Here is a 16,549-nt window from a genome sequence, read left to right as displayed (position 1 = left end):
AAATGAAGGTCAAATTTTGATAGTTTAACTTGCTGCTTCTTCAAAGAAAAGTGAAGTCTCTGAATAGCATAGCATAGCTTGCAGAGGGAACCACTCACTTCCATTGAAAACAGCCGATAAACACTGTTTCAGTAACTGAAATAAAATGACTGCCATTATGTTCTGAGAGGTTATTGTCATCGCTCTGTTTGTTTGTTTTTCTCTTGTATACATCTACTAGACTCTGAGTCGGTCACACAGCACAGTGAACAAACATCACGGGGAAGCTGGCATTTGAAACAGGCGTAATCATAACTAACTAAATGCCTGCAACTATGAAACGAAATATCAGAGAAGAAAAAGAGCTCTATATAGTTCTGCATCAGTTACTTTTCAATTACGGCAGCCGAAGCAGAACAAAATTGTTAGTGTCATTTATCGACTGTGGTGCTCTCCATTAGAGTAACAACTGAGATAAATCCATCCTGTTGTATAACCACCTGGCTGTCTTACAATAACAAAGAGTTCATTTCTTTTAGCTGGCCCTAAATCTTTCTGTTGTGCTACAAGGGGCAGAGGAAAAGAATACACCAGGAAACACATCACAGCAAAGAGAGACCAATGAAATCTAAACAGGCAGGCAATCATCCTGGTGTCTTTGCTCATTGTCGTTAATGGAAACCATTCCTTTTACTATTTGGAGTAAAAGGTGTATAGAGTGATATGAGGGGAAAAAGAGGACAACTGAAATTTACATGCTTGTATTGACAAACAAATATTTGCCAAAAAATGTTCTGTGTTTTTCAGTATTTTGATTTTGTTTGCTTTAAAAAAAACTTGTACTTTAAGGTTTAAATCCATTTTTTAAGCCCTTTACAATGTTTTAATTACATTACAGGTGCGATGGAAATTTTTTTAAATATTTTTTTTTACCACAAATATACCAAAACGATTGTATTTCTAATGCTTCTTCATCTGAGTAAGTTAATGTCATGTCTATTACTTATGCCTTGATGATCTTCCCTGGTGATGTGGACCAGGCAAGAGTAGCCGAGCGCAGACACACATCCCCCAACCCCCCCTTATGTGTATATATTTTTTTTTTAATACTTTGTGAGGAAAAACTGTCAACCATATCCAAAGTGCAGGACCAAAGAGAAGTAAATAATGTATGCTTTTGTTAGATTCTTTGAAGACGATATGTGCTACGCGTTGCCCGTTTCAAATGTCGAAGATTTCAGTCCTCTGCACAAAACAGATTTTGATAATCAGAAGGTGTATCTGGTTCACAGAACTGAAGAGAATGGCAGCGCAGGCCAGCCGTGCGAAGCACAGATCCTTGCCCTTGCAGGTAAGTTGTCCTATTAACATATCACCTTTTGTCTTTTAAATGCTGTTTTTCTCTGTCTGATTAAGCACCGACGACGTGCGCGAAACTCTGAAACATGTCAAAGCAAGTCGTTTCGTCCGATCTGTCAAGAAGTGATCAGCTGGAATCTGACACTGATAGCCACAACAACGTCCTCGGCTGTGGCTAGCGACACATGCTAGTTAGATATGCTAAGATAAGTTTCGTATGCAGTCATACCTTCATGTCATTGCTTTTCAGGCTTTTACATCCCAGCCGTGCTCTTCCGAGACTAATCTCTCTTGTCACTGAAGGGTAGCGCTGGTTGTCAAGTTAAATACGTGGCATGTATCGTTAGCCAGTCTCCATGGTTGTTTACAACGTGAAGCTAACGTGAAGCTAGCTCGGTGTGTATTCGCTCCGCGTTAGCATGTTAGCGCTGACATGCCAGTGTACTGCGTGCAGACGTAACGCTGTCATCACACAGTGAACACATGTGACAACCTGTGGATGAAATGTTATCGTTTTTTTTTTGTTTGTTTTGTTTTTTTTGCAGAGGTTTTAACCGTAGCCGAGACGTTTAGCTGTGGTCGGGTTAGCTTGTTAGCTTGCTTACGTGAAGGTTTTGTGTGAAAGACGGGATGCGTGCTGCAGTCTTCACCGTGTCTCATACATTGATGCAGACAGCATTTAGTAGACCGTCTGTAACATGTCAACGTCGTGGCTATTTTGGTAACAACGCATCATGTTCATGACCTGAAGTGTGCGATTTAATGACGGTCATATTTGCTCCCGGTCGGGTTTTATGCTCGATCTTTAACTCGGTAAATCACTAATCCCTGGACCTGAGCTGTCTGGTCTGCAAGATCGCTGCGATGTGACACCTTCATAACCGCAGTGATGTTGAAGCGCAGTGTAGTGAGGACGTGTTGTCTGTCAGTCCGCTGTAAAGCTAAAAATATTAGTTCCAGCTAAGCTAAGAATGCTAAAGTAAGTTTCATCTGGCACAATGGAGAGACAAAACCCCATCCACCCGGGTTTGACAAATGGATGAAAGCATGTAGGTGATTTCACATTGCCTGAAAACCCATCTGACTTTTCGGACATTTTCACGAGTTTTTACACTCTTTTTCTTTCTTTTTTTGCACTTAACAGATACAGTAGAGGAGTTTGAAGACAGTATAATGCAAAAGAAGATGAAAATTCCCAAGATGTCCATGAAGAATACAGGAAACTCTATAGAGAACAGTTTTGGGGAGGAGAGAATGCCACTCAGACATAAAAAGGTAGGCTCACCTTTAATGAGACACAATAACCAGTTTGGACATTTCTCTTCAACTTGTGCTTTCACTTCCTGTCACCGTGTGTTGTGACAGTCACACCTCCACTTGTTAATTCAAATACGATGCTCAATGATTGATGGCACTGTTTGATAAGAGTTCAAAGCTGCATTCAAACTAATTACGAGCTGCAAGGTTTTAACATCGGGTCCACAGATTACCTTCAGTCATTTCTAATTACAAAATAAGTTAAAAATGTATTCCTCTCAAATTACATGGCGACAATCATGTGTCATGTCAGGGAGAACTCCTAATATAATCGAACAATTAATTGTAATTCATAAAAAAGGTAATATCAACAAGTACCTGTGCTGTTGACACATACACTGCTACAGTCTTACATTAAGATGGATCTATTGATGAGACAATGTCACATTTTCATAAACTTGGCTGACATCCAAAATCCCCCACGCTATTTTTACCATATGCTGGATTAACACAAATTCAGCACTCTGGACAGCTGCCCTTTCACAGACAAATCCTCTGAGCGGCTCATCAAAGAACTCTGTGACTCCACTCTCCCCAGTTACCACTGAGATCCACATGGTCAAAACAAACTGTTTACGGTCTGGTCTTCGTGTCAGACTGATGCATTAAGAGATTTCTGAATTATTTTATCAGGCCCACCCCCATAACCATGGTAACCTTTCATCATGTCTTATTCCTTGAACGTCTTGATATTGGTATTATTTTCATGGACCTTGTGTTACCTAGTTTGAAAGTTCCTTTTTTTCTTAAGGCCCTATCTCAGGACCATGGGCGCCCCATTTCAAACTCCTCCAAGAGCCTGGCAGCAGTTGTGGCTCGCCTGGAGAGAAATGCAGCCAGCTCCTGTATGGATGGTGAAGAGGATCTGGATGAGGACCGGCTGGAAGAGGGAGAGGATGCAGATGACGAAGATGAAGATATGGAGGCAGAGCATCAGCAACACCATCACCATCACCAGCAGCAGCAACAGCATTTGGAGGTGGACACGGATTGTGTGTCTGGGGTAGCTGCAGCGGTGGTTCCTAGAGTCCTGTACGAGGAGCTGGTTCATAGCTATAGGCAACAGGAGGAGGAGATGAGGAGGCTGCAGCAGGAGCTGGAGAGAACTCGCAGGCAGCTGGTGCAGCAGGCCAAGAAGCTGAAGGAATATGGCAGCTTGCTGACAGAAGTCAAAGAACTGAGGGACTTCAACAGGAGGCTGCAAGACGTGCTTCTCATGAGACTTGGCAGTGGTGAGGGAGCAGAAACATGCACACAAACACGTGCTGCCTATGGCGAAAAGTTTATTAGTAACCTTAAATGCCATCAGCCAATTGAATGAACATACAACAAAAATACAATAATTTGCTTCTGAAAAACACTACTCTCTGAAACTGCACTTCAGAGGCCTCAAACTGTTAATATAAGTTGAGAATATCTGTTTGGATAATACGGGTTTACTTTAGTTTGGTTTGAATCATCTCTTGCATGGCCTCGGTAAAAAGAGGGATGAATGCCAAATATAGGGTTTTTTAACTGCTGAAACATGATGAAAGAGGAAAACAATGCACAGCAGGGGAAATGTTTTGAGATAAAGGCCCTTGAACAACTTGTCATTCTTTTTCAGACTTTATCTTTTAAGGGTAGAAATCCACATGCATGAAGTGTCTTTCTAATAAAGTCAAGACTCAAAGATAAAGTTACAAATGGATCAACTTTGAGTCTGGGTGCTACAGTTTGATCTGCGTCTGCTGGTGCCAGATTGGACCAGTGATTAAAGTGACCTTCTTAAAACAGAAGGTCACCATTAGTTCAGTTCTCTGTTGTTCTGTCGAAGAATTAATTTAGACAGAGAGGTAAAATAAAGGTTAAAAAAGAACTTCTTACTAGATTTTTCCTTTTTTTCCCTTTTTTTTTTAGATTTCCCAAACTCAACATCCCCCAAACAAATGTGATTCCTAACCAGAGCAAGCTCTCTAAGAAGATTTGTAAATAATGGGAAAAAAAGTTTGATATGTACTTGCCAGCTAGACACTTTTAAACACTAACAAGGTACATAATGAATTGTTACAAAACGGGCATGTGCTATTTTAATACAGAAATATGATTTGAATGTTTCAAGCATCAGAAGTGTATCCTATACAACAAGTTAACTCTCTCAAGTTAACAAGTATGACTCTGCAGTTGTAAGTGAGCTTTAAAGTAGTGTCATTACAGTGCCGGTAGTGTACAAACTCAAGGCTTGCCAGATGTTGGTATTAACCTTAGCCTCACTTTGACATCCGGACAGATTCGCCTGGCTACTGGCGAGACCATCTAATGGATAGATTAGAGCACCCTGTGGTGCTGTCGGGATGGAATGGAGTGCAATGACCGTTATTACAACTCTTCAGCTACACTGGAGCTTAGCATGGCTGGCCACCAAGCCTGCTTAGTTCCTTTGCCAAAATAAGCGCCTATCTCAAGGCACTGGGGAGCATGGGCCCAAGGCAGTAAGCAGGCAGAAAGCAGAGGGGCAATGATCCAATGGTAAAAACCAGGAAACTAATAGCAATTATGCTATTTGATACAACAGGGATTTGAATGCTACGGCTAACTTTTTAAAGTGTTGCTTTAGTTGTTGTTGTTCCAGTGTCTTTCTCCTTGTGAAGTTGACAAACAGACATATCTGTAGCTTTGTTTTTTTTTTTAAATTTCTCCTTTGTATCTCCAGAGCCTATGCATGACAATGGAACTCAGACAATCAAGGCTGAAGTGGTTGAACCCATTGTTGAGGTCCAGGAGGCATGCAGAGAAGAAGCCAACACCAGTTCCAGCTACTCACCCTCACCCAGAACTGTATACACCTGCAACGATGGGAAGGTAAGAGAGACTCTTCATGTTATTGGCTTCTCGTGATTCCCCCCTGATAAAACCTAAAAACCAAAGTTTCAAGTCTTCTATTTTGTCACGTCTCGTCTAATCATTTGCCTTTTTTTTTCTGCTACTAATCTTCCACAAGGTCTATTTGCTGTTCTTTTTTTTTTTTTTATATGAATTCTTTAAAGGTCACATATTGTCCTTTTTTCCAACAAGTTTAAATAATTCTCAGAGATCCCCTATAACATGTCTACGAAGTTTCTTGCCAAAAATCCACTCTGATCCTGTATTTGATCATGTCTATAAACCCCTCTATTTCAGCCCTGCTCGGAACAGACTGTTTCTGTGTCTGTAGCTTTAAATGCAGGTGAGGTGTGTTTGACCACGTCCCTCTGGAACGGTTTGGGTATTGGGCTTTCTTGCACCATGCCCCATAGTTTACGGTGAGAAGGCAGACTCAGAGGGCAGAACAAACACCTAGCTGTGTGAGTGTGACCCACCTGGGGAAGGGGTTACTGCCCTTTGTGATGTCAAGATGGGAAAATCTCCAAACGGCCTGTTTGAGCACATGTTTTCTGAAAAGTGGAGCAGGCAAAAGGCGGAGAGCAGGGCTTTTCTCATAATTCGGAGGCTTGTAGACCGGCTAGGGACACATATTAGTGTTATAACCATATTTTTGTATTTTGCACAATATGTGACCTTTAATTAAAGCAAAAAATAATAATACAAGACAATGCCTCAAGCCATTAGACTATGTTAAGACATTACACATAAAAACATAAACATAGTCATCAGACAACAAATAATTCAAAGTTTTTTGTGTGGTTGTTAAAGGCTTGTTAGTAATGTTGAGGTTATTTGTCATTAAAGTAAATATATGAACATTTAAATATATGAATATCACTATAACAATCAAATGGTAAAATAGCAAACTGAGATTTTAAACCTTCTCTTAAAGATCACCCCTACGACCCCTCTCCCCCTGTGACAGTCCTGATTCTTTGATCCCCTAGCCTCTCCTGGCTCTCTGCCTTGGGGGTGGTCATAGGAATTAGCCACATTTGTAGGGAATGCTGCCTTTCTCTTTAAAACCCACAAACCTGGGAACATGCCGTCATAGTTGATCAGTCGTTTCCCCCTGGCTGCCCTACCCTAGCAGGTAAACAAGGTTGAGAAGATTATTATTGTTCCTGCAAGCACGGCCAGCATCATCAGTGTTTATTGGCCTGTTAGGGTTCCTCACTCCCCCCCCCCCACCGCTGTAACTCAACCAGCGTCCTGTCTCTGATGACAGGGGGGGAATTGGTACTACAAGCTCTGGGGCCTCAACCACTTCAAGCGTGAAGAACACTTGCAAATTAGAACTCTCCTACATCAGGGACCCCATATTAATTATTTGCACGAGAGGAATTTAAAGTGACTGACAGGTTAGCCCTTGTGAGAGAGACAGAGTGGGGTAGAGGTTGTAAAGAAGGAAGAGAGATGGAGGGAGAGAGAGATAAACGAGGAAACAGAGAGGGAGGATGAAAACAATCTTGTCTAACTTGAGGGCAGTAAAAAAGCTTGTCTGCTGGCTGGAGGCCTAAAGCACATTAGCTGCACAGGGAAAAGCCTTTTGGATGCTGGCCTAAAGACTTTACAGTGATAAGAGAGTAGAGAAGGGAAAGGGAGTCGCACATGCCCCCTGCTGCATTTGCTCACCTAGAAGACTAGGGCAGTCCGCCTAGGCTTGCAATCGGCTTGGAGTGATTGGTACAGACTTATGCAACGTGCAGCGGCAGTGTGTAGAGAGCTCTGAGCTAAGTTCATAGTGGAGGTAATCCAGGCTACAAGCAGCCAGTGGCCTGAGCTTGTTTATGTATCCTTGGTGGTGAAAGTGGTGCTTCTTGGGATTTGTAATTTGGTCTAAGCAGATCCGGCTCATCTGTGTTCTCCTTTAAAAAGCCATGACCCACCTTGTCTATTTAAATTTAGAAGGTTTTACAAAAGACCTGGGGCCTCGCTGATAAGTGACAAGTGTCCCATGCAAGTGGGTGATCAGCACCGTCACCTTGGGACAAATATTGAGGTTACTATACCTGTAAATCTGTTGTTTTCTATGTGATGCTCTCAGGTTTAATCATACATTTCCAACTTTGATGCCAGATAAAGTCTGAGTTTTTTTCTTCTCCTCTAGTTGTATTGTGTGCTTTTGAGTGTCAACATTTAAGTTCTGTTGATGTAACCTGAACTTAATTAAGAAAAATAGTTTTGTCTTCCAATGTGCTGAATACAACACATACTATGTATTCTTTCTCCAATAAGAATGTACATGAACAATTTTAATTGTAGATCTGTTCTGCCTCGGTCCTTTCTGCAGGTCCACCTTGGTGGAGGAATCTGGGTGGAGGAGGAGAAGTGGCACCAGCTGCAACGGACCCAGGGAGACTCCAAGTTCACAAAGAACCTGGCTGTCATGATCTGGGGCACAGAAACTCTCAAGAACCGTAGTGTCACTGGAGTAGCCACCAAAAAGAAAAAAGATGCGCTGCCTAAACCCCCATTGTCGCCAAGCAAACTGAAAATCGTAAGAGGTAAGATAAACTTGTGAAAAATATGATTCTCTGTACTGATGAGTCAGCTGAGACAAGTTGGCAAACATCAGGCACTGAAAAATTACTGTTGTTTTTATACAGGCCTCCAGTTACTGAATGATATTTATTAGAAGTCAAACATAAGATAAAGATGAGCAGTTTTTAATCTAAATGTAGTCTGACTGCTCACACTCGCTCCTTCCTCAGAGTGTCTCTACGACAGAGTGTCTCAAGAGACAGCCGACAGTGCAGAGATCACGCAGAGATTGTCCAAAGTGAACAAATACATTTGTGAAAAGATAATGGACATCAACAAGTCCATCAAGAACGAGGAGCGGCGGGAGTCCAAGCTGCTCATCAGGCAGACAGTCAAGATGGAGAACTTCACCTACGATGGCATGTAGTGGTCAGCGGTTGTCACGCCAGCGCCTTCTGCCCAGGATACTGAGGGGACTTGGTGTGTGATTGGAGGATGTTCGTCAAAGTTCCAGGAGCAGATTTTTTTTCTGTTGACTCATTTGATTCTTTTTTTTAATTGAAATGTTAAAACCAATAGGCCCTTTTCCAGCCTCCCACTGAACAACCGTCAGAGTCCCCAGTGATCAGTTTCTTCATAAGGTGACAGACAGCTTTACCCACCACTTAACTAAATTGATGTGAGCTGATATGAGTGTTTTTATAAGCTTTACAACGGGTATTGGTACAGAGACATGGTTTATTGACGTGTGTGCATCTGTGTCAAAGGAGAGATTAGAAGTAATTGTGAAATTGATTTATTGTTCTGTGTCAGAACATCATTTTGAGTCCTTAAACTTTTAAAAAGTAAGGTTATTTCCATGGATACAATCTTCTAACGCTATAAAGAAAATGATGTTGATAGCTTGCATTAGAGCTCAGTTGTGTGAACGGTTGGATATTTTGGTGACTACCCTATGACTGCTGAGTCTTTGCAGTAGGTACTTAATGCATAGAATGGGACATCAGGGTGTCAAATGCACAAGTCTTAATTTGTAATAGCCATATTCCTTTTTGCAACAAAGATTCTGTTGCTGCAAGAGATTCTCCCCCTAAACTGTAGCTCAATCACAACATGCCGTTCTCTTAAAAAGAGGGCTTGCAGAGGTTAAATGGGATGTATGACTCTAATGTAGAGTCTTAAGATTGATATTTATATTTATATTCTTATGTTAGGTTCAAGCAATTTCCACCAATGAGAGTGCACAAAAAAACTTTTGATGGGATTTTTGTGTGATACTCTTAATAAAACGAGTCACTTTCAGACAGTTTGACTGTTGAATTAGTTCTAGTGGTACAGGCATGTTGATGCCTAGAAAGGCCTTATATGGATTTGGCAATCACCAGGGGCTTGTATGCCTGTGGGTTTTCTAGTAGGCTGTGATTGTAAATGTATAGGAAGCTGAAGCAACGAAGCTTCACATGCACTTTGCTGTGGGAATAAAAGAGGTGGTTAGGTACTTTTTGCTGTGTGATTCACTCCATCATGATAAGATGAGCCGAGCTACTTGCCAACCCCTCCTCCTGTATTAAGATGATGTGGGGTTGAAAATTAGTGCAAATTTTGACTGGTTCAGGTCACCCAGTTGTGGAAGTAGTGTTTGCTGTGGGTAAAGCTGTCTGACACTCTGTGATGTCTGACACACTTCCGGGCCTGCTGAACCCCCGTAATAACCCCATTTTTTTTAAGACATCCACTGGGGAACAAAGTAGAGTCACTCCAGTGACAATTTCTTTTGAGCTATGCCATCAGAACTTTGAAGAGGTCCTCTCTCTCTCTTGTATGTTATTTTTGTCTCTGAACTTGTTTATTGTTTTGATCCAAATGGTTGGTGCGGCTGTCTGCAGGCTGGAACTAAATGCTGCAGATTAAAAATCTCAACTGTGACCTAGCTGTGGCTAACTGTGAATCTGCTGCAGAGCTGCCCATCAAGCCTCTCCTCCTCAGACTATAGATTCTTGTGTTTCGGTTGGTTTGTTTCTTTCCACTTTTTTTGTCTGTCAGTTTTTTTTTTCTTTATTTCAAAAGTTCAGATAAGCCTTTTGTTAAGCTACCTTTTGTTTTGGAGATATTTTAGTGTATATAAAAAAAACATCTTTTTTATTTTTCCACCAAACACACATTTCACTTTTTCATGTTACAGTTTTAAAGGTTCTGGTCGAGTTTTGGTTGATCTAATTGATGTTGTGATTCCATGTTACCTGACATTTTCTTTTGTTTCTTTATATACTTTTTTCATACGAGTCGTTGGCTTTAAGCTTGATGTTGTATCCAAATGTAGAGAAGTAGAATCTACAAAAAAAGAAAAAACAAACTATCTCTCTTTGATAGCCAAAGTCATCTCTTGGAACAAGAGTAACAAAGCGTATTTAGATTCAGATTTGAAAAAGCCCATATTTTATACCACATTCACAACATGTGATATATGATAAACCTCACCTTAGAATCTACCTTCTTATGATCTGCCACAGTTTTATGAATATCTGTATCCTGGAACTGTTATACTGTAGACATTGAGACGCAGTAGTTAGATTGACACAAATTATTGACATTGAATGCACTTTAAAGTTCTTGGCAATTCTTCAATCTTAAAGAAATGTATTTGTGGTATACATCCTTTTTCAAATGTCTATATAGATTAAGGCCTAAAAAATAATTGTATTAACATGAAGCACCTTAGAAAACTTTGATTTTATTGTTGTTTTTTTCTGACGAGAACAAGTTATGGTTTTTATTTGGTCTGTCAGATAAACCCCCTGACATGCCAGTCCTAAAAATAAGTTAAGATTCAATACTCACAGCTATTTGTCAGAAATAGTTATACTACTACTTCCATATTTTTAAAATCTGGATAGATAACTTCGGCCATTATGGCTTCCTGAACAATAAAAGACTTACCTGGCAGATTTACAAGCTTTAGTATAAAAACTCTTCTTGGCTGTAGAGGCCAAAACATAAATCATTATAAAGATATGTAACTATGAAATGTGCAAGCTGACTGGAATATGTGCTTTAACTTAATGTGTGAAGATGCTGGTTATGTATTGTTATGACTTATATAGAGATGATGTGTATTTTTACGAGTGAGTGGTAATTATAAGCCAAAGTATTGAAGGCTGAGATCAAGCTAAAGAAGAGGGCGTGCTGAATGAGGAATCAGCAGGGTTTGCACAAAATTGGCAAATTGCCAAGGTTGATAGAGCTTAGCGGATCTTAAGTCACTTAAAATGGTGACATATTAATATTTTTGGTTCCAAAAAAATCCCCTTTTCAGCTCAAGATTTGTTTTTGTGTTTCTTGTACAGAGCAACATGTGAGGTTAATGTGTGCTAAAAGAAAGAAAAGATTTCTGCTGTGCAAAGTAACCATGCTGAAATTCTGATACATTGTTGTGTGATGTGTTTGTGTTTGTTTCTTTGTTGTTTGATGCCAAAAGGGTGTGTGGTCAAATTCATGCTTTGAGATAGAGCATTAACAGATCTATTACATCATCTGAAATGTGAATTTATTTCATAAGGCTGGTTTCCTGGAGTGCGATTAAGCCTAATCCTTTAACTGAAACCATCTTTAGTGGATGAAAAGCTGTATGGAAGTACTGTATGTTTTTAACCCAGATTTGGCTTAATCTGTGATTGCAAGGCCAATCTTTGTCAAATGTCCAAAGTCACTTGCAGTAGGGTTTAAGCTGCATTTTAGAGCCATTACAGGACGGTATAGGCTAGCTTGGTTCTGCAACACCACACCAGACCTTCCAGTACTCTCACTGTCACACTCAAGTAGCGATAAGGAGGAAACTAACCTCTCTGGCTCTGTGATCCTCTTCCTGTGCCACCTTTAATTCCTCACTCCCCCGACATATAGACTGGATTTCAAAATGCAAATTAATCAAGATAAAAGCAAATCCTTTTGCTAGCTTGGTGTTTTGGCTTATGTTGTGAACACCTGTCAAAGTTTCAGAAGTGAGGGAGCTTTATGTTGCTTTTTGACACTTTGATTTTGGATAAAGCGATCGGCTCTAACTTCACCGTGTGGAACAAGATAAATGGTTTCAACCTGCAGTTTTCACAACTAAATGTACACAAAACAACAAACTCTCTGAGCCTCAGATACAATGTCAAACTTACTTCAAATGAGAAAAAAAACTGGAGTACACTTTGTTGGGCCTATATTTTTCTTAAGGTATCAGTAACTTTGTATACAATCCACAAACCGGTTCTACTTCATCTAACTTCACCGTCCTACCTCATTGTTACTCTGGTGTTTGTTTGTCAGTGACTGTAAACTATGTGTGTGTATTGAAAAAATATAGGAAAATTATACCTGGTTACTCTCAACATGTACAGCATATAAAACTTGTAAAACACCTCAGTACACGATATCATTCTTAGGAGAAATCAGTTTTATTACCTGCTTAAAAATGCTGCTCTGAAGAGGTGTCTGTGTGAGGGGTCGTCTCTGAATATATATCTTCGCTCTTTGCTATGTCGTGCAGTTTATCAGTGGTTGTGTTCTGTCTCTGTATTGCATTCTGAGATTTTTACTGGTTGACGGTGCTACCAGCAAACAGTTCAAAAGCTGATCTGTCTTTCGGACCTCAAATGGTGCTGTTTTTCTATGTTTTTATCCTCATACAGCTATGTTTTATTCAGGTGTGTCAACCGCCACTATCCCCTCAGCTAATCAAATTGTAAGCCAAAATGTTTCGCTCAATGATAAACCTGCTATTACTGTATCGACTATATGCTATCCATCCAAATATTGTAGATAGTTATTATATCCTCAGCTGTGATTTTCAGAAGTACCTCAGAACTTGCTGATTTTCAATGGATGCATCTGCTTCTAGCACCTGTTGTCTACCGATATTACATTGTTGCAGTGTATTCTCAGAAATATGCATTTTTACTGGTTAGATCAGGTTTCACTATAAATAGTACATGGCTATTATATCAAACTCAGACGACCAATAAATATCAAGGATAACACTGTTCACTGGTTGCATGCCAGATTGTCAAATAGGAAATCTCAGTTGGACTGGGCTCTTGTTAGAGTAGATGAGTTTCTCAGCAAAACCATGTTTTGTTTAGTCCTGTTATTTTTTTTAGGGAAGCAGGATTCCATTGGTAGTTCTTTTTATCGTTACAAAATACGGTTGAATAAAAGTTATATTGGGAATGAGTCAAGACTTTAGAGATGTTCCAATACCATTTTTTCCAACTGTATACCGATTCTGATACCAAGAATTGAGTATTGGCCAATACAGAGTACTCCTCTGATACTAAAGTGATGAAAGAAGTACTCACAGTACTGATGGAAAAACATTGATCATTGACATTTTACTGGCTTTGACTAAGAATACCCTCTCTGCTAGGACCATAGTGTTATTTTTGTTTCCCGAATTTCCCCTCTGGGGATCAATAAAGTACTATCCTATCCTATCCTATGATAATTTACCTGAGGGCTAATTGGTATCAGTGTCGGTGTAAGGGCCAATACCAGCATCAGTATTCTGGCAATGACTCACTTACTTGTATTAGTGTCGAAACTGACGGTAAAAATCAAATGTTGATCTCTGAATCTTGAGTTATGAGGACTGTTATGGGCTGTTTCACATGTCAGTGTTGGAATGATTGATTCAATCTTGTTACCTCTTTAATCTGTGATTCACTGATGTATAACTTTTCCCTCCACTGTTTAAAAAAAATCAAATGCAATCCTCATGTTGATGTAGTACATTGTAATTACAGTAGCAATTTGTTAAGGATTGACTTGTTTTGAGCTAAGTTTTGTACAACAGCACACTGAGTCAGAATTGGGCACCATGATACAGAAAGTGCATTTTATTTTCTCCCGACACAGTGACACCAATGGAATCTTTACTGCATCAAATGTTGGAAGTAGCTTAAGTTGTTAGTATGTATTTGTTTTACTCTGACCGTGTCAGTGAACATGTTATGTGCTGGGGAGCTCCTCTCTACAGTGAGCTATGTGTGTGTTCAAATACACAGCGGTTGGTTTCATGGAAGCACTTAAGCCATTCGTTGGACTGTTAAATAATGGTTCAATTTTAAGCTTTGCTCTGGTCCAGGGACTCGACCCAGAGAGTTTTGTGTGTAATTGAATACCTATGCAGGTGTTGAGTTGTAATCACCTGGCACCACATCACTGTTGGGTGAGGGGCAAACCAGGAGGAGATAACCGGGAAGCGTTCAAACCTTTGAATGTATCTAGAAAGATTAAGTTGAAGTGGACAATGGCGACATGACAAATCAGTACAGAACTATAAAAATGTTTTCATACTCACAAAGCTGAATTAAACTGAACTATACGGGGCTGCTTGTGTTTATAACAGTTATAACTGCATTGCATTAGGGAAAGACAGGGTTGTTACTGTATGGAGTATTTCCAGTTAGTCGGATAATGTGAACAGAATTGCAGTAAAAACTCCCTCACCCTACTTTAGCCTCCCAGAGGCAACTGTACATTTACGGAAGATGTTATAAGTATATGGGATAGAGAGTGTTTATGTCTTTGCTAAACCGGCCACACCTCTGCTATGCGAACAAACTCTTTGACGCTTAGCATCCTGTTCTGTGTTTTCTCTTGCTGCATTCAGGAACACCTGTTTAATGTGTAGATAAAAAAAGAAATAAATCCAGACTTTTATTCTATCAGCACAAACCCCTTGTTGTCTTTTTTTTGTGTCTCCTGCCTCGTGTTATAAAGAAACAAACAAGACAAGACTCATGTTTAAACTGAATGCCAATAAGGCTACTCTAGAAATGTCTGTTTTATGTTTTTTAATAACCTTTTTTGAAATAGTTTTTATATTTCCAATGATGTCCCAGATTTAACTTTACAATATTTGATTTAAACGTCCTTGCCGTGAATGTCCTTGCTGCCCTGTCGGTCATGATGAGCCAGTCAGATGTCAACAACAAACAGGGAACACTCCGAATCGGGAGGGGTCCCTCAATTATTGAAAGTATTTGGTGAAGTCTCTCCGCACTGGGCCAGATGTTGCGTGAGGGCCGCCTGAGGACCCGCCATACAGCAACTACTGACATCAGAAATTCTATGACCCCCAGCCAGTTCAGCCTGGAGTGGGTTGGCCGTTCAGGGAGCCCTCTTTAACCTCCCGTTGGCCACCCCACCCCTAGATAAAGATATCTTGTCATCCTACTTTCCACAAAAGAGTGAATAAAGCCTTGTTTTTAATCATACCAACTATGATCATTGGACTTCAAGGGGAAATTACAAAGCAAACTGCAAAACTCCCTATCCAATTTCCTGTTGCTATAGAAAAAAATCAATGCGACAATGCCTCACTGTTCAATGTTAATAACATTTTTCCCAAAGTTGCAGGGGTCTCTGAGCGAGTAGTAAATTCATATCCAAAGAAGCTATTTTCACCTCAATCTGTATATTTTAAATCCATCAAATCAGGGTGAAATCTGGTCAATAGCTTGGAGCGCTAACCAAGCTACTGTTTAAAGTGTTCTTTTTTTTACGCTGGAATTCCATTTAACGAATGTCAAGAGAGTATTTTCTTTTTCAAATTGATGGCTGTGTGTGCTGAATGAGCTTCGGCAAACCTTAATGACCTGAGACTAATTTAAATTTGTCCGCACACGGTGACTCGTTAAAGTTTTAATTTAAATGCAAAGATTTAAACAAGATTTTGAGTTTCCCATACAATGGTACAGATTTACTTTTAAAACATCTGACACAGGGAAGACTGACAGGTTTCCAAGCAGACAGAGTTAGATAAGCTACGGTGTTACTTTTCTGGCAGCTCATCCTCACTTATGCACAGATACATAATGTAGCTGTGTAAGCTCTCACTGTCTATAAATGCCACATCTGATGTCAGCTTTACATCCTCAAATGCTCTGTAGTCAACTTCTGTCACCCTATAGATCTCTCTGTTACATTCCTGGATTTGAATGTGTGTGTTTGATTTGTGTTTCAGGTCTTTCGTGTTTAGAATTGAATTTCTGTGTCTGCAGTGGAGTTTAGAGGATCAAACTGGCAAATTGTTCTCAATGTCAGCCACAAGAAAACAGAGACCAACAGTTCACTGTATGTATTTGTTAACTGGCCTGCCTCTGTATGCAGATGATTGGCAGCGTTGAATCTAACATGTCCCATGTCCAAACCATACTGCAGTATCAACTCAGCTGCATGAGACTTGGATAAGAAAGAAATGGGGTGTTGACATGTCAGATTGCTTATAAGACATCTTGTTTGCAGAGGCTTGAATCTAAAATGAGTCCCATCGTTGAAAGCTGGATTTGGTTGAGTCTACATTGAAAAGGAAGTGGTCACTGTGAAGACCATTTCCTCCGTCTTTCCTGAATGAATACACTAAGCTCTGCTCTCCTCCTCACCCCCCCCCCCTGTCTGGCACTCTGATGCATTTCCATATATTACTGCCTCTGTAAGCAAGTGTGTCATGCGCCCAGGCTTT

The 16,549-nt window shown here is 40.1% G+C and overlaps 2 protein-coding genes across 2 annotated transcripts in view; both read left to right on the top strand.

The window, feature by feature from the left end:
• The window catches only part of agbl4 (AGBL carboxypeptidase 4), a 257,535-nt gene that overhangs the window by 192,518 nt on the left and 48,468 nt on the right, over window positions 1-16,549 (top strand). The gene's annotated exons all lie outside the window — the stretch shown is intronic.
• On the top strand, window positions 954-14,760 carry bend5 (BEN domain containing 5). The gene is made up of 6 exons (XM_020638954.3): window positions 954-1,330; window positions 2,483-2,613; window positions 3,407-3,887; window positions 5,348-5,496; window positions 7,853-8,066; window positions 8,274-14,760. The coding sequence occupies exons 1-6, from the start codon at window positions 1,147-1,149 to the stop codon at window positions 8,468-8,470; spliced, it is 1,356 nt and encodes a 451-aa protein (XP_020494610.1). The 5' UTR covers window positions 954-1,146; the 3' UTR covers window positions 8,471-14,760.

The sequence above is a fragment of the Labrus bergylta genome, chromosome 6 (genome assembly GCF_963930695.1).
Source record: "Labrus bergylta chromosome 6, fLabBer1.1, whole genome shotgun sequence".
NCBI lineage: Eukaryota > Metazoa > Chordata > Actinopteri > Labriformes > Labridae > Labrus > Labrus bergylta.
This window is presented reverse-complemented; position numbering and strand designations above follow the sequence as displayed.

Bases quoted from the DNA above. Each gene is read 5' to 3' on its own strand.
- bend5 (XM_020638954.3), top strand. From the start codon at position 1,147: ATGTATGCTTTTGTTAGATTCTTTGAAGACGATATGTGCTACGCGTTG. The intron at 3,888-5,347 runs GTGAGGGAGCAG...TTGTATCTCCAG, and splicing joins TCTCATGAGACTTGGCAGTG to AGCCTATGCATGACAATGGA. The intron at 5,497-7,852 runs GTAAGAGAGACT...TCCTTTCTGCAG, and splicing joins ACACCTGCAACGATGGGAAG to GTCCACCTTGGTGGAGGAAT.